Raw genomic sequence first — 23963 nt, 5'->3', positions numbered from 1 at the left:
TGTGAGTGTGTATTGTGTGTATGAGTCGTAGTTTACACATAAATTGGATGAGGTAGATGGCGCTGCTGATGAAATACTACGAGATAAAGCGCTCAGTTTTTAAAAATCATTTCATCGTTTAAATACAAATTAGGTTTTAACAATTATAATTTCAAGTATGAGAATGCTTTTTTTATTCATAAAAATTGTTAATAATATTACCGTCCTTACAAAATGATCGAAGATTTCATAGAAAAACATAATAATTAAAATGTAATAATTTTCAGTAATCAAGGTACACTAGACCCAATCTAATTCGGGTTTTCGGGTGTAATAGTAATTATAACGTGTGTAAACATACGTAATTCTACATTCCACTAACTAATTTTGTGAGCTCACTCACTGGTATAATTTGTAACGAAGGACCAGATATTGATTATTTTCAAAAAATTTTCTGAAAGTTTTTCCCTTTCAAAACTTATCTACAAAGTAAGTTATTGCTAAGAACTTTTCAATAATTATTTTAAAGGATATACATTTTTGAGTATTTGTTGATGTTTTAAAATAATTGATGACGTAAGGGCAACGATAATATAAACACGAAACAACGACTTGCAGCTTGTTGAAATTATCTTGTTAACATGAGGTTTTACAGGACCAGATGGATGATACCATACGCCATTATCGTCGAAGTGCACTGCTACAGCCGTAAACATCGTCGTTTTTTTTTATTGTTGCAGGTGAGTACATAAAAAAACATTGGAATGCATATAAAAAATCATTGTCAATAAATGACGTCTTCTATTATGCAAAAATTTAAGCTAAAGAATATTTTTGTTGCCATAAAAATTGAATATATTAAAATATATTGTTGCCATAAAATTGAAAATAATAAAAAATAGTAACATGCAAATAGATGAAGCTTATAGCTGAATAATTTTTTCATTTTTTGAGATAAACCAAGTAAATTTAATTGATTATGGGAGTTTAAGCAAATCTAACAACTTCTGTTAATCGGAAAATATCAAATATAAACAAAGTACAACATTTCTTTCAGATATTTCGTTTACAAGTTTAACTAGCATATTATATTTATTCTCACATTTGAAATCCAACGCAATACAAAGTAGTATCGATCTTAAATGTAACTTGTGTAAGTGGAAAAATTTAAGTCAAAGTGTCTCTTCTTTTTATTAACTGAAATCGTCTGAAACAACAATTTTTGTAAATAACAAAATTTGTTGACCAATCAAAAAAAGTTTAGGAGTAAGAAGAGCACCAAAAATTCAAAAGTAATCTGTCTTTAAAAACGTTTTTACCAAAAGGCAATTAAATGGCAAACGAAAATGTTGTTATCGAAAGAGGAAAAGACTATTTATGCGACATGTGCTCAAAAGGGTTTACATCAAAACAGAACTTATCACTTCATGTCAGATTAATTCACGAAGAGCGAAAAGACCACGTTTGTGATGTGTGTCAAAAAGCGTTTAAAACAAAACAGTACTCAATAATTCATCACAGAACAGTTCATAAAAGACAAAGAGACTACGTATGCGATGTGTGCCTACAAGAATTCACTACAAAACAGAACTTAACAATTCATCGCAGAATAGTTCACGAAGGACGAAAAGACTATTTATGCGACATGTGTCAAAAAACATTTACGTCAAAACGATACTTAGTGATACACAAAAAAACAGTTCACGAAGGGCAAAAAGACTACTTATGTGAAGTGTGCCCAAAAGTTTTTACATCAAAACAGAACTTAAAACTTCATATCAGATCAAATCACGAAGGACGAAAAGACTACGTATGCGACATGTGTCTAAAAAAGTTTATAACAAATATGAACTTAGAACATCATCGTAAAACAGTTCATGGAGGACGAAGAGACTTCGTATGCGACGTGTGCCAACAAACATTCACACAGAAGACTCATATGAAGAAACACAAAAAAATAATTCACCAGAGACGAAAAGACCATATTTGCGACGTTTGTCAAAAAACATTTTCTGATCGGAACAGTGTGATGGTTCACAAAAAAACTGTTCATGAAGGACGAAAAGATTACGTATGTAACGTGTGTCAAAAAGCATTTGGAAGCAATCACAGCTTACAGACCCATCACAAAACCGTTCACGAAGGGCAAAAAACTTACGCGTGTGACGTGTGCCAAAAAGCGTTTACAACTAATCGGGGCTTAAAAGATCATCACAAAACTGTTCACGAAGGGCGAAAAGACTACATGTGTGATGTGTGTCAAAAAGCATTTTCTGATCGGAAAAATGCGAAGGTTCACAAAAAAGCAGTTCATGGAGGACAAAGAGATCACATTTGCGACGTGTGTCAAAAAGCATTTGGAACTAATCGGTATTTGGCAAAACACAAAAAATTAGTTCACGAAGGAAGAAAAGACTTCATGTGTGATTTGTGCCCAAAAGCGTTTAAATCAAAACACAACTTGATACTTCATCTTAGATCAAGTCACCAAGGGAAAAAAGATTACTTATGCGATATGTGCCCAAAATCGTTTACAGCAAAACAGACCTTGATACTTCATCTTAGATCAAGTCACCAAGGGAAAAAAGACTACTTATGCGATATGTGCCCAAAAGCGTTTACAACAAAATCCAGCTTAACACGTCATCGTAGAGTAGTTCACGAAAAACAAAGAGATTACGTTTGCAACGTGTGCCCAAAAGCCTTTACATCAAAACAAAACTTAACACTTCATCTCAGATCAAATCACGAAAGACGAAAAGACTACGTATGCGATATGTGCCAGAAAGCGTTTATGTCAAAACAGAACTTAACACTCCATCTCAGATCAAGTCACGAAGGACAATAGAATTACGAAATGATGCGCGAAAGTGGTGAGATACACAAACGCGAGCAATGTCAGAAAACGTTTTGCAGAAAAGAAAATTTGTTGATGCATATAAAAGCTCATCAAGGCTTAATTCAAGAGACTAGCGACGTCTATGATCAACATTTGCTCAAAATATCTAACGAGACACTTACGTTGAAACCCCAAGTAAAACAAACTCTTAGTACTATTTATGAATACCAAAAAACAACGAGAATGCGATGTTTGCCATGAAAAATTCTCTCAAAGACGCCAATTAATGATGCACATAATTGTAGTTCACCGAGCGATTACATGAACTTAATAAATTCGACAAGTTTACTAACCTTCGACAAGAAATCCATGATATAAAGCTTAAGAATGAACGAATTGATTTGTATGCTCTTACAAAAGCTCTGATTTAAATAAATATCAATTAAAAATGTTTTTGCTTACATTTTCAATACACTTTACAATGTAAAATATGCATCTTGTATTTTTGTTATTATGATCCAATGAAAATAAAGGGTTTTATAAGCAATTCATTTTAAAAAATATTTAAGCTGAAATGTAACATCTGCTATCAATTGGAACAACGCACATATAAATACGGACATACACAACCCCACCATTCGTGTTTCTCGCTTCATCGATATCGGATTAGATTTAGAACTAATTAATTCAGTTTTGGTCCTAGAACGCGTACGATAACTATCTCGCTTAAGAGATTATACAAATTTTATACGAAATAAAATTACTTTGTGACAATTTTCGATAGCATCCTCGAGAATAAATTGAATTCTCAACAATGTCTTTCGTTAATTATTATTCCGTGGGGGCATTTTTCTTAACGAGTTTAGTATTTGTTTTATACGCACCGAGTGATTGTGATCAATTCAATAGAACAAGAAAAAAGAGTAAGATAAAACTTGAATTAAAATCGACGAACATATTTAACAGTGGGAAAAATTTTCAGATCGCAAAAGTAAAAATGTGGCGTCAAAAATCAGGGAAGAGTACAGTGGTATCAATTGGGAAAATTGGAAGTTATTAAAATCGTACCTAGACGATTTATTGGTGGGCCACAATTATTGGCAGTTGGGTAACGATGATACAGAGTCCGAAGACACAGAGGAAATCATCGATGCCAACAATAATCTCCGCTCTGTATCCGAATACGTCGATGCTGCTTCGCAACTACACAAATATGATTCTTACCTGGATGATAGTACCAAATATTATGAATCGGGACATCTATTCAACAAAGTCGAAGAGAAGAAGCACAGAACATTAAAAAATCATTTACAAGGTAAACGATTTATGTCGGCTGAAAGTATTGAATTTCTCTTAACATTTCATAACTATGAATATTTTTTAGGTATGTTGAATCGCACAAAGAACGCATTCAAAAGTCACGCCAAAAAGATTAACAGCAAGTTTAATAAAACGAACAGCTACGTGGCGCTCAATTCAGATCAATCAAAATGGTCGAAATAAACGATTCAGTTATTTATATAAAATTATTACTTTTATTTTCAATCCAAAGAATTGTATGGCAACCAAGAAGAAAATTATGCCAGTTATAAACAAATGAATTATCAAATATTTGTTGCGATTTGATATACGTCTATTAAAACGAAATATCAATGGTATTTTAAATTATCAAAAAACGTTTCATTCAATGGAAATGATGAACGAAAAAACACAATGTATTGACTTGATTGTTTTTATTTTAGAATTTATTTTCCGATATGGAAATTTGTTCTTTTATTATTATAGTCATTATTATGTTTTTGACATATATTTCACTCAAGATGTATGATCATTTTGTTAATTAATCATTTATACGTATTAATCAACGTAAGAAACGGAATGCGTTCAAATTGTATTCTAGATTACGAATGATCTTTTTTAATTAAATTTTTTTCAGAAAAATAATGATAGCTGCGAAAATATGTAACTGATCATTATTTGTTCCGAAAAAAAATGAAAAGTAAACGATTGTATCGAAAAAAAGGTTGTTAGGAAAATAGTTTTCAATAATGTTAATGAACGCATGAAAGTTAATTTTTATTTTTTACTATATTAAATAAATTTAGTAACAATATCACAAAATATGTTTCTTAATATCAATTAAAGTTTTTTTTTACGTCTCCGCACCACATTCATGATTACTATTATAACAATGAAAAATACTCACAGATGTATACTCGGAGTCAGATATAATCGATAATATCACTACCTTATCCATAAATAGACTCAATCTGCTATTATTTTACATTTCATTCTATAGCATTATAAAATACTCAATGATTGTACATTTTCACTCAATGAAAATGTGTTACTTTGTTCTAACTTTTCTTAATACTATTCATGACTAGTAGTTCGAATGAATTTCACCCGGAAAATCCACGATCATTGAACGAATTTAACCAGAGCGTACATGAGAACCGTCAGTAGGATCGACTCGAGGGCGTTTCTCGTGGCCGCGTCCGTCGTCACGTCCTTGTCGTCGTTCACAAAGTATCTCGCGTAGATGGCGAAGGTCAGCAGATCCCTGTTCGGCGATCTCGTTCGCATCTCGTGCACGACTCGGGCGTTGCGCGCCTCCCGAGCCTCGTAGTGGAAGTCGCTGGCGTTCATCGGCAGCATCCTCTTGGTCAGGGTGATCGGCATCACGAAGAGATCGTGCGCGGCGGCTCTTTCCACGCTGGCCCGGATAAGGATCGACCGAAACAGCGTCGCTTTTTCGGGCAAGTCGTCGTCGTCGTTCAGCAGTTGACCGCAGGTTTCGAGGCTGTCGTCGAGGCAGGATATAATGCCGCAGACTTTGACGCCACCCTTGGCTACTCCGGTGAACGATCGCGTGCCGTTGAAGACCGCCACTCGGTATCTAAAAGTCGAACATTTTATAGTGAAAATTAACACGAATCGTACGTCGATAACCAAAGCATCTCAACTCACCTGTAAAAACTACTGTTGGTGTTTGGATCGATATTTTTATCGTCGTAAGTCATCGAGACATTGAAAAAACAACAGAATTCTCGATTGCAAATGGTCCTGTTAAAGTAGCCTTTTTCCGGATCGATCAATACACTAGTGTAAGGTTTGAGGTAGTCATTCACGTGCTCATACGTGCTGGTGCTCACGTTTTCTTGGGGCATTTCTTTCTCGTTGAGCCTGATGACTTTTTTTTGCAGATCGACGTTCACAGCTCGTTTACCGTCGATAATTTTGGGAACGTTCGACATCACCAGAACGTTCGACACTCTTTTCTCGGATATCACGTCGACGTAGCCGTCTCTGCCGAGGTAAATGCCACTGCCTGAAATTAATTATTCGTTATAGAACCACATCAATAAAATTTGCAATGAGTAGAACCATCATGTACCTCCACTGGCTGTCACGGGATAATTGTAACCCGCCGAGAGGAAATTCACGTCGTTGGCATAGGCCCAGGCGGCCTGAGCCGCGACTCCGTACAGGAACGGCAGCTCGGAAAACCAGTGATTGCTGAAAATCACGTCGTTGATCCTCGTCGTCGTCCAATCCTGCGTGTAGTTCAAGGCCGGCTCGGGGAACAGCAGATCGAAGCAGACAAACTGGCCGAAGGTCACGCCAAAGTCCGTGGCGAAGGTCGACCGCTCGGCGCGTCGGGTGCGATTCGTGCCAGTCTCGCCGAACAGATTGTACTTGCGGTAGCGGGCAATAACGGCGCCCCGCCGATCGAACACGACGTTCGTGTTGTAGACCAGCAGATTGTCCCGCGGACAGCCCTTGTTGGCCGTGCAGATGTATTTCTCGCGGTGATTCGCCACGACGTACATGTTGCGATCTCGGGCGGCGCACGACAGAGCCCGAAGTGACTGAATTAAGTGACGTTGATGGCGAGAGTGAAATGATGTCGGAGAGATTTTGAATCGTTTGAATGAATAGAGTGACTCACGTAGCTGAAAGCATGGCTTTGGTTGCAGGGCACTACATTGTCATCGGGATGTGGAATAAAAGACGCAGCCTCCGTTCGAGACACCACTGGATCCGATGAAGTGGAGATCGAAAGGCTTGACTCTGGAAATACGATGATATCGACGCCCTGCCGGAAAGATTACAAAAAAAATATTAAATATGCATCGATCGATCTTTAAAAATGCTATGTAAACTTTGGCGCTTACGTATCGGGCCGCCAGATCGACGAATTTCACGTAATTATCGGCATTGATGTCGGGGACTTTTTTACCAGTCGAGCTTGCGCGCACCGGACTGTACTCGACTACGGCCGCTCGGTAGCTCAGCGACGACGGGCTGGAACTCTGAAACATTCGGAATGTCAAGTATGTTTTTTATCTCTGTGGCCCGTGAGTAAGCCTGCGCGATATCTCTCGCTCTCTCGATGTTTATTATTATATATGTTACCTGTACGAATGCGGCGCGCAACAGTGTCGAGCAGCACAGCAGAAAAAAAATTGCGAACTTCGGCTCGAGCCTCATCGTGTGTGTGCGTGTGTAGGTGTAGATGTTCGACGCGCGCACTTGATAGGAAAAAAGAAAGAAAGAAAATTGATCATTCCACGCCAATGGAGAAAAACAATAGTATCACCATGAGATAAAGTGCAAAGAAGAGACTCACCTCGTTTTTTGTGGGGGAGAGAGGGGAATAATTATAATTTCGATTAGCTGTAGACCGTGTGTGCGTGCGCTCTCGCAGAAGCAGCTCGCATTATTAAAATAAGTTTCACTAAATGCTGCCAGATAAGATATAACGACATCGCGCGCGCGTCGTCTACGCGGAGCTGATCGGGCTTCGCGCGCCCGAGCTTCATAATCATGACTTATCACGATGAGCAATCGAAAAAGTCATAATAACATTGCCATTGTTTTATCGCGACATTGGAAAATTAAAGATATTTATAACAAGTCATCTCTCTCTCTCTCTCTCTCTCCTTCTGTGATTCATTTGCTCGCTTCGTTAATGAGCGATTATTGTAATTTAACTGGAAAATCGTGCCGACAAGGAAGCTTAATTGATTCGTGCGAAGGCGATAAGGATTGATGCAAAGTAAAGAAAGACACTGTGGAAGCATTAGTTTTCACAAGAAAAGTATTTCTGAAGATATTTCATTATTTATTTCACGACATCATTTGTTTAATATAGAGCTCTATATATTACATTATAAATTAACATCACTCGAAAGAAATTAAAATTGATAATTTATTTTGTTTGAATTTACCGATTATCACATGACAAACTATAATTCGATCGCCAAAGCATCAAAGACTAAGGCACGACGTGCACGCACCCGAACTGTTTAACAGTCTGTACCGATCTGATCGTGGGACCGCCGAAACATTGTATCAAAATCTAGGCTCCTTTGTTTCAAAAGAGTCGAATTATTTTTTGCTTTGAAATTTGATGGTTCGAAATGCGAACTGATATTACCGCGTCGAGTTTGACGAGCGGCACGTTTCAAAACGACGATGCGGTCCAAGTAGCTTTATTACGTACGGATTCTGAGAAGCCGAGGGTTAAAATTGCGACTCCGATTTTCAGAAACTCGAATAGTTTTAAATAAATAGAATTGATGAGGTACCTTTTGTTATGTATAGATGCAATCTCGCGCATAAACAAATAAAATATTTACACTGGACGCACAAAAAATATTTTCGAAAAGTTCGTGTCTACATCGTCTCGGCAGTCGTTAAACTGGCTCTCCGCATAAGATTCACGGTGACTTACGGAGTATGTGTGTCACTCGTGAACGTACACGGTAGCACTTCCCAATATCGTTTTGATGTTTTTCGTCAAATAGGCGTGACACAGACAGCCAGTGCATCATTTTTGAAATCCCCGTCTTATCGGTGCGGTAGTTCAAGATTTCGTCGTACTAGTCTTAATGGCTTTGACGCGCGTTTTTAAGCGGCGTAAGTGCGTTTTGATATACACGCGCGCCGCAGAGGATAGCCGCTACATTGACGATAACGCGATCGTAAAGGTTCGTTTTCTTGTGTAAATATTCATCACTTCTGGAATTCGCGGTAAGATATGTAGAATTTAAGTAATGGATGAAAAAACGTTTATGAAAGCAAAGAGCTTTCTGCTAAAAATGTGATTATTCCTATTTTTATGTTTAAAATGCTAGTAAAATATGATATTGTCTAGCTTCAAAATGATGCATTCTATTTAAAAATTTTGGCTTCGATGTGATAAATTGATAGATTTTTTTTTACTTATATATTCCTGCATAATTTTGATGATTTCGAAATTTATGTCACACTGAGTTTTGTGAAAAATATATATGCTTCATTCTCCATGATTCTGCTCGTTGGAGACTTTATTCCAAGAGAAATTGTTTTTTTTTTAATTTCACGCTGGTAATTGGTTACAAATTCGAGTTAATATTGAGTGTTGTACTTGTATTAATCATTGCTCATAAATAAGAATTGTTTTAAAAATGATAATTCTTACGTGCAATGAAATCAAGCTAAATTATTCGTCCATAGCTAAATAATTATTTCGCTTAATTTAGTAATCTCAAGGGGATGTAAGTAGAGATAGTAACATTTATTAGTTAGAAAAGTTCGGATACAAACAAAGTTTAAATTTTCTTCCGTTTAAATATTTTGTATACAAATATTCATGGCATATTAGTGCTCACATTTGATATCTAACTCAGTACAAAGTAATATTGATCTTGAATGTTTATTATCGTTATAAGTAGCAAAATTCAATATTTCAAAAATAAGAAAATCGCAATAGTCAAAAAACTTTTTAATATAGTTTGTGATACAAAATTTGATGGCTCATCAAAACAAATTTCCATTAAAAATCCATTTGATGACACAAAACACGATTGTTCACGAAGGACGAAAAAACTACGTATGTGATACGTGCCTACATACATTTTCACGGAGTAGCAATTTAGTGAGGCACTACAAAACGGTTCACGAAAGAAAAAAAGACTACGTATGCGACACATGTCCAAAAACATTTTCACAGGATGGCAATTTGACGAGGCACTACAAAGCGGTTCACCAAGGAAGAAAAGACTACTTATGCGACGTGTGTCCAAAAACATTTTCGTCAAAACGATACTTAGTGTTACATCAAACAACACTTCACGAAGGGCGAAAAGACTACGTATGCGACATTTGTCCAAAAGAGTTTACATCAAAACAGAATTTATCACTTCATGTCAGATTATTTCACGAAGTACGAAAAGACTACATATGCGTCGTGTGCCAAAAAGCGTTTACAACTAATCGGGGCTTAAAAGATCATCACAAAACTGTTCACGAAGGGCGAAAAGACTACATATGTGATGTGTGTCAAAAAGCATTTTCTGATCAGAAAAATGCGAAGGTTCACAAAAAAGCAGTTCATGGAGGACAAAGAGATCACATTTGCGACGTGTGTCAAAAAGCCTTTGGAACTAATCGGTATTTGACAAAACACAAAAAATTAGTTCACGAAGGAAGAAAAGACTTCATGTGTGATATGTGCCCAAAAGCGTTTAAATCAAAACAGAACTTGGAACGACATCTCAAAATATTTCACGAAGGACGAAAAGACTACTTATGCGATATGTGCCCAAAATCGTTTACAGCAAAACAGAGCTTGATACTTCATCTTAGATCAAGTCACCAAGGGAAAAAAGACTACTTATGCGATATGTGCCCAAAATCGTTTACAGCAAAACAGAACTTAATACTTCATCTCAGATTAAATCACGAAAGACGAAAAGATTATCAATGCAACGCTCACAAAGAAAAGTTGGAAAGAATACAGCTGTTGACATCACACAACAAAATGATTCACAATGGACAAAAGAATGACGAAATGATGCCCGAAGGTGTCGATAACCACAAATGCGAGCAATGTCAGAAAACGTTTGCCAGAAAAGAAAATTTGTTGATGCATATAAATGTTCACGAAGACTCAATTGCAGAGACTCGTAATGTCCATGATCAACTTTTGCCCGAAACATTCAAACCCCAAATAAAAAAAACGCTTAGTACGATTCATGAAGACAAAAAACAACAAGAATGCGATGTTTGCCATGAAAAATTCTCTCAAAGACGCCAATTAATGATGCACATATTTGCAATTCACCGTGCGATTACAAGAACTTGACGAATTCGACAAGTTTACCAATACTCAACAAGATGGACGAATTGATCTGTATGCCTGTACAGAAACTCGGATATTTATAAAAAAAAAATAATAACATGATATATTCTATATAATTGACGTCAATTATTATGTTTGTACTATTAGTACTTATACTATTGAAAAATATTGATAAAAAATCTTCGTTTATATATTTTAAATACACTTTTTGAATATAAAATATGCGTCTCGTATTTTTGTTATCATAATATGCAACGAAAAGAAAACAGAATTATAATGAGTATTATCATAGTATTTTAGTGGGTTTGTACAAATTTAAATATTCCAAGGTTTATAATATTTCATGATAATTTCTATTGAACATTTATTATAAAAAATCCACTCAACGCACCAACGTTGCATGTTGAATGCGCAAATGAATTTTCTTCTTCATTGGAAAAAAAACACAGAAATTTGTCAGAAATTCAATCTAGTTTAGAATCATGTAAATCAAATTGTCCAACGCAGTTTGCTTCAAAGATCGGAAGGATTGCAAAATAATTTTTTTATAGAGTATATTTATTTTTACATTTAAATTTTTTATCCTAAATCTATGTTTTTTAATGATTTTCCAAATATGATGAGTAATTTACAAAAGTCGAAAAGCAGCCAAGTCATTTCTCGACATGAATTTCATGCGCAGATCTAATTTTTTCACTTGAAAAATAAAATAAATCGTCAATTAAAACACAAAATATCACTTTGATTGTAAAACAAGGGCTAGTAACAAGCTAGAGATCACGAGTAATGTCGATACGCTCGTCGTGCTCGTGGCCGCGGACGGCAATCTGGTCTCTTCGTGGCCATCCCTGCCGAAAACCCGTCCGTAAATGCCGAAAGTCATGGCGTCGCTACGCGGCTGAACGAGATACATCATGAGCAGGCTCGACTCTTTGGGTCCGCTCGGCAGGTAGGCGAAGTCTCGGCTGCCGCTCATCGGCTCCAGTGTGCGAAAGTCCATCGTGTTGGGCATGTAGAAGCTCGACTTGGACAGGTTGGCGCGCCGAGAGATTATCAGCGAGTCGAAGCTCATTGGGTAGACGATCTTGGTGCTGTTCGGGTCGTGGATCGCGCCACAGTCCGCGATTCTGTCACCGGCGCAGGAGATCAGGGCGCAGACCTCGATGCCACCCGTTGAGGCGTTGGCGAAGTTGCGGGTCCCATTGAAGGCCACCAGTCGATATCTAGATGAAGGGGAAAAAAATATTTGTTGGACAATTGCTCGATTGAGTTCGCTGCGTAGGAAAAAAGTCAATTTACTTGTACTCTGCCGCTCCGGGATTAGCCTCGAGTACGGATTTGTTGTAGCTGAGCTCCAGATGAAAGTCGCAGCAGAGTCCGCGATCGCAGAGGGTCGTTATGTGGGACGTGCCCTCGGGCTCCAGCAGTTTCGTCGTGTACACGTCCAGGTAGTCTCTGAACGGCTCGGCCACCATCGACGTATGATTCGGCAGGTACAACTCCGTGATGGTCGACACCTCGGCCTGCTTGTAGACGTGCTCGTAGCTGAAGAGCTCGTGGCCGAGCATCGGCCGCCTGTAAGGGCCGTCGACCTTGGGCACCTCGACGACGCTCAGGGCGTTGCTGGTCCTGCGCGGATTGTAAATCTTGAGCGGACCCCGTCTGCCGGCGTAGACGCCGCTGCCGCCGCTCGCCGTGAGATCGTCGCTGTAGCCGGCCACGAGGAAGTTGACGTCGGCCGCGTACGACCAGGCGGCGAAGTGCTGGCTGGCGTCGAGGAACGGCAGCTCGTTGAACCAGTGCGTGGTGAAGACGACGTCGCGCACCCGATTGTCGCGCACGAACGACATCGCGGGCGCCTCGTTCAGCACGTCGAAGCAGATGAAGGTGCCGAAGCGCACGCCGAAGTCCGTGTCGAAGGTGGCGACCTCGGGCTCGGCGGTGACGTTGGTGCCGGGCTCGTTGAACGGATTGTACTTGCGGTAGCGGGCCACCACGCGGCCCTTACGATCGAACACGCAGTTGCTGTTGTAGAGGAGAAATCCGTCCGCGGGGCAGTGGTCCTCGCTCGAGGCGCAGTCGACTCGCTCCTGGAGATTGATCACCACGTAGAGGCCGTACTCGCGAGCGGCGCACGATATGCTCTGCAGGTACTGTGCACGGATATCATAATTTATTATAATAAAGGTTTTTTTTCTTCTCATTTATAAGCTAAAAGCAACTAAGAAAGTTGAGATTACCGAGGAGTATTTAGAGTCGGTGTCGCACAGCACGACCGTCTCGTTCGGATGCGGGATGTAGGAAGCCGTGTTGCGATAGTAAGCTCTGTACTCTTCCGGGCTGAAGACTTTTTCGGCCGGTCCATCCTTCGGCAAACTCGTCAAACCGAATTCAGGAAAAACGATTATGTCGGCGCCCTGCAGTGCTCAGCATTTAACGATGAAACACCATCGACCTCTTCGATTATTCGTTTTGTCTTTTTCATCAACTCGAGGTTATATTACTCACGTGCAAGGCTGCATCTTTGATGATCGTACGGTAATTGTTGGCATTGGCCTGGGCGATCATGTCGCCATCGTCTCCATTCGTGACCGGATGATACTCGACGACTGCTGCTCTGTAAGTCGGCGAGTCCGGAGTCGATGCCTGTGCGCATGATTTACGTTATTGAAATATATAATTAGTAATTGTAACGATGAGATTCCGCTGAGTACGCCGAAAGAGCTGCCGATCGTCGCGGTCCACCAAATAACGCATCGCTATTTATTACAAAAGTTGCACAATCTTACTTGCCAGGACGCGTCGCACACTAGCACCAGCAGGCAGCAGCAGACGAGATGAATTTTTTTCGACATGATTGGTCACATATCTGCGAAACACATACGCACGATAATAATCATCATCAAATTGTTAAACATCGCAGAAACGAGTTTTACACTCCAAACATACGCTATATATAACTTTCGGTTTTTCCTCGCCGCGAGAAAATGTTGATACTTGTTAGTACGCGCGTGCACACAGTGCATATAATTGTGCGACTTTACGACGAGTCTTCGAAAAAAGAAAAAAAAACTAATGCTCGTTATACGATAATTACATAACGTGGTACCCGCAGAAATCGTGTTTGTTCCGAACGATTGCACTCGATAATTCCAAACTCGAACTTTGAATTACATTACGCAATTATGTGTGTGCGTGTTAACAATAATATTATGAAAATCTTCACGCGTGTCTTATGCGTATACGATATGTATCATATGTAACTCTTAAATTAACTCACGCGCTGCTGCTGAATTGATCTCGAACGACATCAGCTGGAAACTGTGTGTTCTCGCGCGGGCTGCACACACGACGAACTGCAAAAAGCGTCTCTCCCTCACTCTTTTGCTCTCCGCGACTTCGACGCTTTTATTAATGCTACTATGCGAAAAACTCGAGTTCCATCTCCTCCTCGTACGCGCGAGTTTATTTAGCTGTCCGCGACGTGGAACTTCAATCGAAAAGAGCGCGAAGAAAAAAGAGTGTTCGGATGTGTTATGCAAAAAAAAAAGAACATAACACGGAGGTGTCGTGCAGAAGAAGCGCGTTGAGCTATTGTTTATACTCGGCGCACACACCGCTCATTATACAGGCCGAATCGTCGTAGTCGTAGTCGCAGTCGTCGTGCTGCACTCGTAACCGATAAAGCTCGCGCGCACACGGATGACTCGAGCGCGCGCGAACGCCGCTCGATTATTAAATGTACTTGGCTATTTTACTGGTCGACTGCCTCCGACGAGTATTATACGCATGCATTGTAACGTGCTTCGCTCGTTCGGTATGGGTAGTAGAACGCCGAGCTCTTTCCGCGACCGCGAGATTATGCACGTATTATAATATTTATCACGCGTTTCTTCGCACTTCGACTTGGTTGAATTGCGGGCATGCAGTTGTAGCATGAAGTTGTTGTACGTGGGCATGAATATTAGATTACTTACTTTGAGCAGCAAAGAAGCTGAGCTAGATACATTTTTCGTATGAACATTTCTATTACCGAATGGATTGACATCGTGGTATGGGTGATGCCGCTGGTGGATTTATTTATTGACAACTGAAATGATTTTGAAACACTTAGTGTTCTAAAATATTTTTCTCAATATTGATAAAATCGCTCGAAAATAAGATTGCTATTAGTAATATAAATTCTAAAACTTGACGCTTTCATTTTTTTTTTTTTTTTGAGATTTATTTTTTCTAAGAAAGCTCTATCATAAGTTGCCAATTACATTTTTAACTAAAAGCTGAATTTTGTTAACTAGGGCTTGTTTTAAATATTTATGAAGTGATAATGAAAAAAAGAGGTGAGCTTTAATTTAACTACAGGTTTCTGGAAAATATTTCCCGAGATCCCTATTTATTGGCCTTTCGGGCTCTGTATCGTCAAATGAAAATTATTTTCGATAAAACAAAACGGCTTTTCGGCTCTATATAGACTTCAGCGTCCTATCTGAAGGAATCGGAAAAATTCAAAGTATTGTTTTTTGGTGTCAGATACGAGTAAAAAAATATTCCGGCCTTGAATATCGAACACCTTCGACGAAAATAAAATTATTTTACTTTTAATGATTTTATCTGAAGCTCTGAAGCACTCAATAAATATGAAAACATTCAAGGTGGTTTGAAATGTTGTAATGTACCTCTATGCTTTTAATCAGATTTATAAAGTAAAAAACGGCTTCAGAATCGGTAAAAATAGAAAAGAACACATCCTCACGGATTCTGAAGGCTACGAGCGATGTCACAGCCCAGAATACTATAACATACCAACATTTCAGAAAAATCCGTGGACTTCGTCCGCAGGTTTATTTAAAAAATTCTGAATCTTACCTATGTCTATTGAAGTCGACTTTTTATACAAATATCACATTTACATGGTTTTATGTTCTTAAAGGCTCAAAAGAGTCTTAAAATCTAAAGAAAATTCCCCTTTTCCCTTACATTTCTTAAAACTCTAAATAATTGGTTTTCCGCTAAGATACAACACTTTCTGTGAGCCTTTTTGCGCATACCTTGTCGTGTTTTTTGAGTTTTCTATCATATTGAGTCGTGCTTTTATTCAACTGTCACAACATTCAAAGCATACTGATTAAGTTATAGCAGCAGGGTGGCGTTCACTTCTTCAGAACATCAATGTGCATTAAACATTTAAATCCTCATTAGTGTGAGCTATTTTCTTTAAAGTGAAACGTATAACACGATCTGAAAGCTACTACAAATAGCAATGAACATTTTATGATCTAAAGTAAAATATTTATTATCAAATTATATACGATGTAACGATATACAAATATTTCTAATAAAACGATTCATATACGATGATGAAACTTGAATATTGCAACTTCAGTGTCGTTGGGCAAATATTGTGAATAATCATTAAAATTGTTATGCATTATATTTGTCGATCTAAAGAAGAAGGATTAAAGTGAATTTTAGGCGACTATTTTTCTTTGCGATCTCAAATATTACATAAAAAATGTTATTCAAGTTTGTTCAAACCATAATTATAAGTTATTTTCTCCAAAATGAAACGTATAATACGATCTGAGGGCTGCTACAAATGACCATGAACGTTTTATGATCTAAATTAATGTATTATGATTTAAATTTCTATCAATATTAATAATGAAAAATTTTTTTAATTTATTATATCTTACTGTACTGTAGGTTTCAAAATTCATTTTTATTGGTCCTGCTGTTAGTTCAAAAGACTTCATTGTTCTTACCATCATTAATAAATATTGAAGCTTAGCTTGTGAGGGATAACAGTACCACTTAATATAAGAACTACTTAAAGTGGTTATATTAATATTACTTTATTCATTGTTTTTGGTGCAGTTATGTTTTTTTTAATCATACCTTTGGATGAACAAATCTTGACTGGCATTTTTGATCAGTTGACTTGGAGTAGATATTATAAGAAATGAAAGCTGTACACAGCATGATGCAAGTAATACTCGCGGAGCTTCTGACAATTCTTGATCCAGTACAATAACCATCTGATTTTAAATACATGCACAATTGATTAAAAATTTTACGGCATCAAAATTAGATTTTAGTTTAATTTAAAAATTACTCTCACTATAGCAAAAGTCTGCTATTACAGATGAAAAATAATGTAAATGCAACTACTGTTTTTGTTAAAAAAAAACAACTAGATAGTTGAGTCTAGTTCTAACTTTTAAAAATTTAGATATTATGCTGGACACTTGTTATGATAAGGGGTATAGATATAGAATTAAACCATTTTCTTATCACGGCGTGTCTTAAAGAGTAACATTAATGTCATAAATATATGTATCGATCTATCGACCTACGTGTAAATATCACGTGACTGTCCGCACAAGACGACACCGTGTGGCGACATCTGCGTGTGCCTACTTTCCGAGTCGCTGCCGCAGCGCATCACAAGTGTACGCTCAATTAGCGTCGAGCCGCTGCCGACACAACACACTGTTTTTCCACACTGTACCCTTTTATAAACTTACTTTTATACATTAGTGAATAAAGTTTTCTTCTCAAATCTAAACCTGCTTCAGCGTCAAATAATTACAATTAAGCACTCATACTTTAATGCTTACCCAAGTAGCACATAAAACGAAGGAGAATGAACAGCAAGAGAGTACTATCAGAAGCACATGAGAAACTATTTTTTTCGAGGTTTCGTAGAGCCTAGAAAAATTGCGTAAATAAAATACAGAAATTCTAAAATCTTAATGGAATTTTTAAGTCTTATAACAAGAATTGTACTGTGTACATTGGGTATGAGGATGTGCTTTTCCTGCAAAACAGTTATTACCCCTTGTTTTGCTGAAAAAGCATATGTGCATTAATTGCATAAGATTGTGTTATATTTACATTCTAAAAAATGTCACTTCAAAATATTTTGTGATATAGAACGACTCACTCATTACAATTCTGATGTTGACTGATTATTTCAGAGAGTCTCCGGATAAGAAAAGTGTCAGCTGCTCTTTTATCCATTGTCAACTTTTTGCCATAATATTCAAGATCCATCTCTCTCAAATTATATCTAAATAACGAAAAGCATTTCATCAAATAAGTCGAAGATAATTTTTGAGAATATTACGTACTCTAAAGATTGTAGTTGTCCCATCAAAACTCCTACAATTATGCACTGAAGGTAAATTAAAAGAGAAGTTAATAAACCTAAGAGCATAAGGGATAAAAAGTTTAAAATCAAAATATAATAAAAATATTCATCCTCGTCAATAAAATATTCGAGTTTTAAAGGTAATTTTTTCTGTAATAGATGATGACCAGGAAATATCACAGATAAAACAATTGGAATAATCACTGGATACAAGCCATAACCACCACAAGATAAAAATATTAACACTGAAATAATATGACGTAGTTTATTATTGTCCTTGCGAAAAAAGTAACAGTTATACCTATTAAGACGGTACTATAATGCACAGCTTTTTCCACGTCATTTGATAATATATGTCGTCCTTTCAACTGGTTATTTTCATATATTTTTACTATTATTTTTATACATGTATTAATCTAAAAAGCATGCATCTGTTACTTCGAATACTGTGACAAAACTGCATGAAATTATTATAATTCTTCAAGTAAAAATAACATTTACCTCGTGGTTATTTATGACCAAATAAACATAAGTAGATATCTCCATAACACCTATCGAAAGTTGAAATATATTATCTATCAAATCAGAGCCATTAACGTCAACATCTTTGAGTTCCTCTATCAACTTCACGAGCTAATTTATTTGTAATTTCTCGTTAGTTCGTATTAATTGTAGTATTTTAAAAATCAATGTTTATTCTATTGAAATTGATTACTCACAGAACACAAAAAAGTTAGGAGAAGAAATACAATGATCGACGATCTCCCCAATAATTGTACGTAACCGTTTTGAATTGGCCAAAAAAAGGATAACCGCAAAACTTTTGTGAACAAAGCGAATCGTTCCCAATTGTAAAATTTTATATACTTTAGTGCAACATCATGATTTTGTTGCTTTTCTAAGCTTTTATTGGACATATCTTTGCAATAGAATAAAATACACACAAATGAGTCCAATAAAATCACGATGTAACTTCGTTGAGCAGTTTTATTTCCATGCGCCGACTGGTCGAGTAATAATAATTATAAGAGCTAAATTTTGTTTAAAAAAAATATCTTAAACAATAATAGAACAGTACAAACAATAGATAATAAATATTTAACTATTATTGGCAAAAAAATGTACAATAGAGTAGATCTATGAATCTTTTTGATAAAACGTTTTATCTAGGTCACAACATATAACTTTTTTGTCTAACGGCAAGTAATGTAAATAATATATAAAATACATGTCGATTGTAACCAAAGGCTAACAATTAAATTAAAAGCAAGTATTTTTAGTTTTGGTTTTCTTTTTTACTTAAAAGTAAGTCTTGAATATCAAGTTAGCTGTCTATATGGACAGCCATCAAAATACCATTCATGGATTTTTACAATTCATCATTCTTTTCGGAGTGGAAAATAATTTTTAATAATTATCTTATTTATACATGACTGATGATTTTGAGCAGCGATAAGTTTATTTGTTTCTCTTTTTTCAAGAAAATAACGAAGAAAAGAAACATTTAAAAAATGTCGATACAGCAGAAATTTCATGCCACTCAACTGAGCCCACTCTTGTGCTTCAATTAACTCGAACGATCGTTATGAGTGTCTATATCTCTGCTCTCTCTGAAAACATTTCGGCGGCCAGTACCAGTCCAGTCCGCGCTCAATGACCACGACTCGATGGGCCACGAGCCCACTGACCATAACCGTCTAGGATTGCGAGCCGAGGCGTAGGGCTAGCTCTGGTACAGATGCATATTCATCTCTCAATTAGTTAAGGACTCAGTCATTGAAACTTATCAAAGTTAATCAACATAATAGATTTTCGAAAGCAGTGGACGTACGCTACGTGCCCGAGTCAATATTTCATAAACATAAACGATTACCGTACACAATTAAGCATAACCGCTTGCGAAATATCACTAAGGCATGTTAAAATGCGGACCTCGACATTATTTTGGCAAGACGTAATTTCGTCGTTGATACATTTGTCAATAACGATTACATGAAGAAAAAAAAAGAAAAAAAAGAGAACCGTTCGTACGCAAGCCTCATTTTTGTACACTCGTGTAGTAGTATAATACACAGTTATACTCGAAACGTCGACGCGGAGCGTGGATCGCGTTTGCACAGCCCGAGAGTGTCACACTTTTTTCTCTCTCACTTATCTATCGCGTACACATATAATAATCTAAGTATATGTACACCTTTGCCGAGGCGCGAGCATAAAATAATAATACGGAGAGAATGGGGTAACTCGTTTGTACGCGGGAGAACCCCACCTCGCTCTCTCGTGGCTACGGTCGCGATCGTGTTCTGCGATCGTCGTCGTCGTCGTCGTCGTCATCGCGTTGATGATAAGAATCGTCATCTGCCTACGCGCGATTATTTTGTCGCACTACAACATTCGCATACGCGAGCCTCGTTAAAGCAGATATATAAAAGATTCGGTCGGCGCGTGTTGTTGTCGCGCGGCCGCGTTTTTTCCTCCTATCTTTCGACTCGTTTTTTTTTTTAATTCGTATACCTACATATTACGCTTTCGCGAATCTCTCCGAATCATTCCGAGTGAAATGAAGTGAAGTGAAGTGAAGTGTGTCGTTTATTACTTTTACACAGATGTACGCGTGTGCGTGTATCGCGCGCAAAAATTCGAGTGCCCATTCACATAGAATCGAATAAAACAAAATAAAAATGACAACAACGAAAGACGGCGGCGTCGGCGAGCTTCAGCAAACCGAGCTGAGCTACAAGCAGAAGTGGATCGTCAAGAATTTCAGCGAGGTTGACTACGCCTGCAGATCCGGCACGAGCAACAAAATCGTCTCGCCGCACTTCTTCACGTCGAACGATTACGTCGATCTCGAGTGGCGTCTGTCTCTGTATCCGCGGGGCAAGCCAGCAGCAGCACCGGTTGTCACTGGCACCAGTACCAGCAACCGCTGCATGTCCCTGTACGTGGAGTCGCTCAACGACATCTGCCTCACCGCTACGGTCTCACTGTCGTTTCTCAACTGCAACAACGAGCGAATCGCCGAGAAGACGCTGCTGAACAAGCAGTTCGGGCCGCGCCAGTCCTACGGCTATCGGCAGTTCATCGATCGCAAGTACGTCCTGGTCGAGTGCAACAGCATCTTGCCCAACGACTCGCTCACGGTGCACTGCGAGATCGTCCTCGACGCGAGTCTCTGCAGCAACGACGACAGCAGCACTGATCGAAACGACAGTTCTTCGTCCTCATCGGACGACAACGACGACGACGACGGCGATGACAATGACCCCGGCGAGATAGACGAGCTCAAGCGGCGATTGCGCGAGCTCGGGGATTACGAAAAACTATTCGAGAGCGGCGAGTTCAGCGACGTTATCTTCTCGACGCGCGACGGCGCCAAAATACCCGCGCACAGGTGCGTGCTCGCCTCGCGCAGTCCCGTCTTCAAGGCCATGTTCAGCCGGGCCTCGTCGTGCCGCGGCAGCAACGGCGTCGGCAAGCTCGAGCATCAGCAGCAGGGCGTCGTCGAGGTCAAGGACGTCGGCCACAAGGTACTCAAGGAGCTGCTGCGCTTCGCCTACACCGGCCGCCTGCTTACCGATGAACAGAATAGCAGCAGCAGCCACAAGAGCTCCAGCGATTGCGACGAGATCTCGGCCGATCTGCTGGTGGCCGCGGAAAAGTACTCGCTGCAGGGCCTCAAGGATCTCTGCGAGAAGCGGCTCATGTCGCGCCTGAGCACCAAGAACGCCGTGGAGTATCTCAAGCTCGCCGACACTTACGGGGCCGATCGGCTGAAGAAGCGCACGATCGAGTTCGTCGCGGCGCACTCGGACGAGATCGTGCACACGCAGGACTTTCAGCTGCTCGGCGATCTGCACAGGAGCGTCATCTGCGAGCTGTTCCGAGCCACGGTGGCGCAAAAAACTACGTCGACCAAACAATGAGACCATTGTGCGTTATGTACCGAGTTTGCGTGCGCGCGATGGTTATCTCAGTGATTATTCTAGGTATACGCGACGATGAATATAATAGCGCGCGGCGGTGAATCGCACCGATATCGGACGAGGTGAGATAACGATGTATAACGCGCTTGTAGTAATTGCGAACGTATAAGGTGTATCATAGGGCGACCGCTGCCGCGAGTTTCGAGTATTTTTAGCATTTATCTTTTGTTGTAAGCTCGTGTACGAGCATTGTATATATTGAAAAAAAAACACAAGCCTGCTCATGAATAAAGACACGTATACGCTTCCAATAGCTTAATTAGAATACCAAATATTATGTTCGAATCCTGCGCGAGTTTGGAATATTTGTACTTTATAATTTCTTCGTGCTTGCAACATGCTTCTATTCGTATTTGACTCTATAAAGTGGATTAGCTCTCGAAATTTTTTCCTTGTCTCCGTAAAAACGACCAACCGAAATCTGTGCGCTGTCCAAGAGCCTCGCGCAATTTTTATGGGTATACGTTTAGAAAGTTTCCCGCGCATCGGTCTTCTACATAAACATTTTTGAGAGAAGATCGTGTATAAGTGTGTGTGTGTGGATTACTTCATCGAAAGATGAATACATCGAAGAGTAAAGAAACGAATAAGCGTTGTCGGAACCATGTCTTATTCGGATGATTTCAACAAATGGTGTTTGTCAACAATAGGCCTGTCTTCATATCATCACTTGAGTGTTGCGCGCAACGAGCAACAAGGCGAGAGGATCACTCGCGCGGCGATGTATGTAGCCGCATATGTGTTAAGATATATTCATAATACACGTGACGTTTTTAGGTCAACGACCCACTCGATTGATCATCATCATCGGTTCTGGCAGCAATACAATATCATCGAGTGTTCGTACGTGTGAGATACACATAAACTATTTATACGAGTCGAATCGATGTCGATATTGTATAACTAAAAAAAAAGAAGAAATAATAATAATCACGCGGCCCCGAGTGGCTAGATAATTTAGCGCAGATATACTTCGTATCGAAATGATAAAAAGCATTCTCGAAATGAGAATTCGTGTAATAATGTACGCGCGCAGCCGTATATCAAAGGATAATGTACACCTCGCACGCTGGGCACACACCCCATAAAAATTGTCTCTCGTCGCGCACCTGTCTTTTCTTCGCGTATTATAAATACGCGGCAGCAACTCGTCATGCGAGGCAGCAGTAGCAGCAGCAGCAACTGCTCCAATTTTGCACGTGCGCGCGGCAGCCGGTGCAGCAGCAGCTTTGAAAAAGAGCGACGGTTTAAATGGCCACGCCGAAAAGCCTCTCTTCTCTCTGTCTCTGTCTATACCGTGCGGTTGGCTCACCTGTTGCGTGGGCGACGATCTGCTCGACGCGCACAACAGACAAGGACGGGTAAACGCGCGTTAGGCGGTACGCGCAGCCCCACGAGTTCGTTATTGTATACGCGGCAGGTTGCAAGCCTGCGCCGCCGCGACTCGTGTGTGCACTTGCTGTGTATTATACACTATACCTCACGGTAGTATAGTCTCTCTCTCTCTCTTTCTTACGCGCGCGCGGGAGCCTATATACTTTTTCCTCTCCTCTTTTACCCAGAGTTCAGCGGCGACTCCGGACTTTGCGTGTGCGTGTATTTGTGTTTGTATAAGAGAGTATCTATATGTGTGGCGTTGTGTTAGAACTGCCTCGTTCTCGCGGTTTCTCGGAGACAGCTCCAATGTGTGTGCGTGAATAACCGTCACCCCACGCGCTCGCTCTCCTCTCTCTCTCTCTCTCTTTCTCTCTCCCGCTCGCTACTACAGTTCTCGTGCGTTACGAGTATCCGTGTGTGCACTCGTACGTGTATATGCAGCGGTCTCGGATCTATATGTAAGGCACTCTTACAATATATCCCATAGCGGCAGCGGCGTAT

The 23963-nt window shown here is 39.3% G+C and overlaps 6 protein-coding genes across 10 annotated transcripts; 3 read left to right on the top strand and 3 right to left on the bottom strand.

Moving 5' to 3' along the window:
• The first annotated feature begins 695 nt into the window (after positions 1–695).
• On the top strand, positions 696–11110 carry LOC106660120 (zinc finger protein 585B-like). 2 transcript variants are annotated; one of them, XM_014382965.2, is made up of 2 exons: positions 696–719; positions 1037–3277. In XM_014382965.2, the coding sequence occupies exon 2, from the start codon at positions 1313–1315 to the stop codon at positions 2825–2827; it is 1515 nt and encodes a 504-aa protein (XP_014238451.2). In that variant the 5' UTR covers positions 696–719; positions 1037–1312; the 3' UTR covers positions 2828–3277. The 2 variants fall into 2 exon arrangements, with proteins under 2 accessions (XP_014238451.2, XP_023315063.1); XM_023459295.1 differs by lacking the exon at positions 696–719 and adding an exon at positions 10390–11110 and having other exon boundaries at positions 1063–2480.
• On the top strand, positions 3468–4939 carry LOC106660070. Its single transcript, XM_014382904.2, has 3 exons — positions 3468–3741; positions 3801–4133; positions 4203–4939. The coding sequence occupies exons 1-3, from the start codon at positions 3633–3635 to the stop codon at positions 4319–4321; spliced, it is 561 nt and encodes a 186-aa protein (XP_014238390.1). The 5' UTR covers positions 3468–3632; the 3' UTR covers positions 4322–4939.
• LOC106660069 (vanin-like protein 2) lies at positions 4874–8547 on the bottom strand. Of its 2 annotated transcripts, none has more exons than XM_014382903.2 (7): positions 8413–8547; positions 7238–7353; positions 6997–7134; positions 6771–6917; positions 6216–6690; positions 5789–6149; positions 4874–5717 (listed from the first exon to the last, which is right to left on the bottom strand). In XM_014382903.2, the coding sequence occupies exons 2-7, from the start codon at positions 7310–7312 to the stop codon at positions 5240–5242; spliced, it is 1674 nt and encodes a 557-aa protein (XP_014238389.1). In that variant the 5' UTR covers positions 7313–7353; positions 8413–8547; the 3' UTR covers positions 4874–5239. The 2 variants fall into 2 exon arrangements, with proteins under 2 accessions (XP_014238389.1, XP_014238388.1); XM_014382902.2 differs by lacking the exon at positions 8413–8547 and adding an exon at positions 7452–7625.
• A 73-nt stretch (positions 11111–11183) lies between the features above and the next one.
• LOC106660095 (vanin-like protein 3) lies at positions 11184–14982 on the bottom strand. Of its 3 annotated transcripts, none has more exons than XM_014382937.2 (6): positions 14927–14982; positions 13739–13818; positions 13458–13595; positions 13190–13366; positions 12249–13102; positions 11184–12172 (listed from the first exon to the last, which is right to left on the bottom strand). In XM_014382937.2, the coding sequence occupies exons 2-6, from the start codon at positions 13802–13804 to the stop codon at positions 11686–11688; spliced, it is 1722 nt and encodes a 573-aa protein (XP_014238423.1). In that variant the 5' UTR covers positions 13805–13818; positions 14927–14982; the 3' UTR covers positions 11184–11685. The 3 variants fall into 3 exon arrangements, with proteins under 3 accessions (XP_014238423.1, XP_014238419.1, XP_014238424.1); XM_014382933.2 differs by lacking the exon at positions 14927–14982 and adding an exon at positions 14230–14631; XM_014382938.2 differs by lacking the exon at positions 14927–14982 and adding an exon at positions 13899–14179.
• Positions 14983–17509: 2527 nt separating this feature from the next.
• LOC111693746 lies at positions 17510–18165 on the bottom strand. The gene is made up of 4 exons (XM_023459308.1): positions 18080–18165; positions 17893–18018; positions 17567–17657; positions 17510–17515 (listed from the first exon to the last, which is right to left on the bottom strand). The coding sequence occupies exons 1-4, from the start codon at positions 18163–18165 to the stop codon at positions 17510–17512; spliced, it is 309 nt and encodes a 102-aa protein (XP_023315076.1).
• A 2222-nt stretch (positions 18166–20387) lies between these two features.
• LOC106659989 (speckle-type POZ protein A-like) lies at positions 20388–22560 on the top strand. The gene has a single exon (XM_023459307.1). It carries the CDS (start codon positions 20781–20783, stop codon positions 22023–22025), a length of 1245 nt encoding a protein of 414 aa, XP_023315075.1. The 5' UTR covers positions 20388–20780; the 3' UTR covers positions 22026–22560.
• The last annotated feature ends 1403 nt before the right edge of the window (positions 22561–23963 follow it).

The sequence above is a fragment of the Trichogramma pretiosum genome, unplaced genomic scaffold (genome assembly GCF_000599845.2).
Source record: "Trichogramma pretiosum strain Unisexual culture from Peru unplaced genomic scaffold, Tpre_2.0 scaffold44, whole genome shotgun sequence".
Taxonomy (NCBI): domain Eukaryota; kingdom Metazoa; phylum Arthropoda; class Insecta; order Hymenoptera; family Trichogrammatidae; genus Trichogramma; species Trichogramma pretiosum.
The sequence above is the reverse complement of the archived record's forward strand: the minus strand, read 5'-3'. Positions and strand labels throughout refer to the sequence as shown.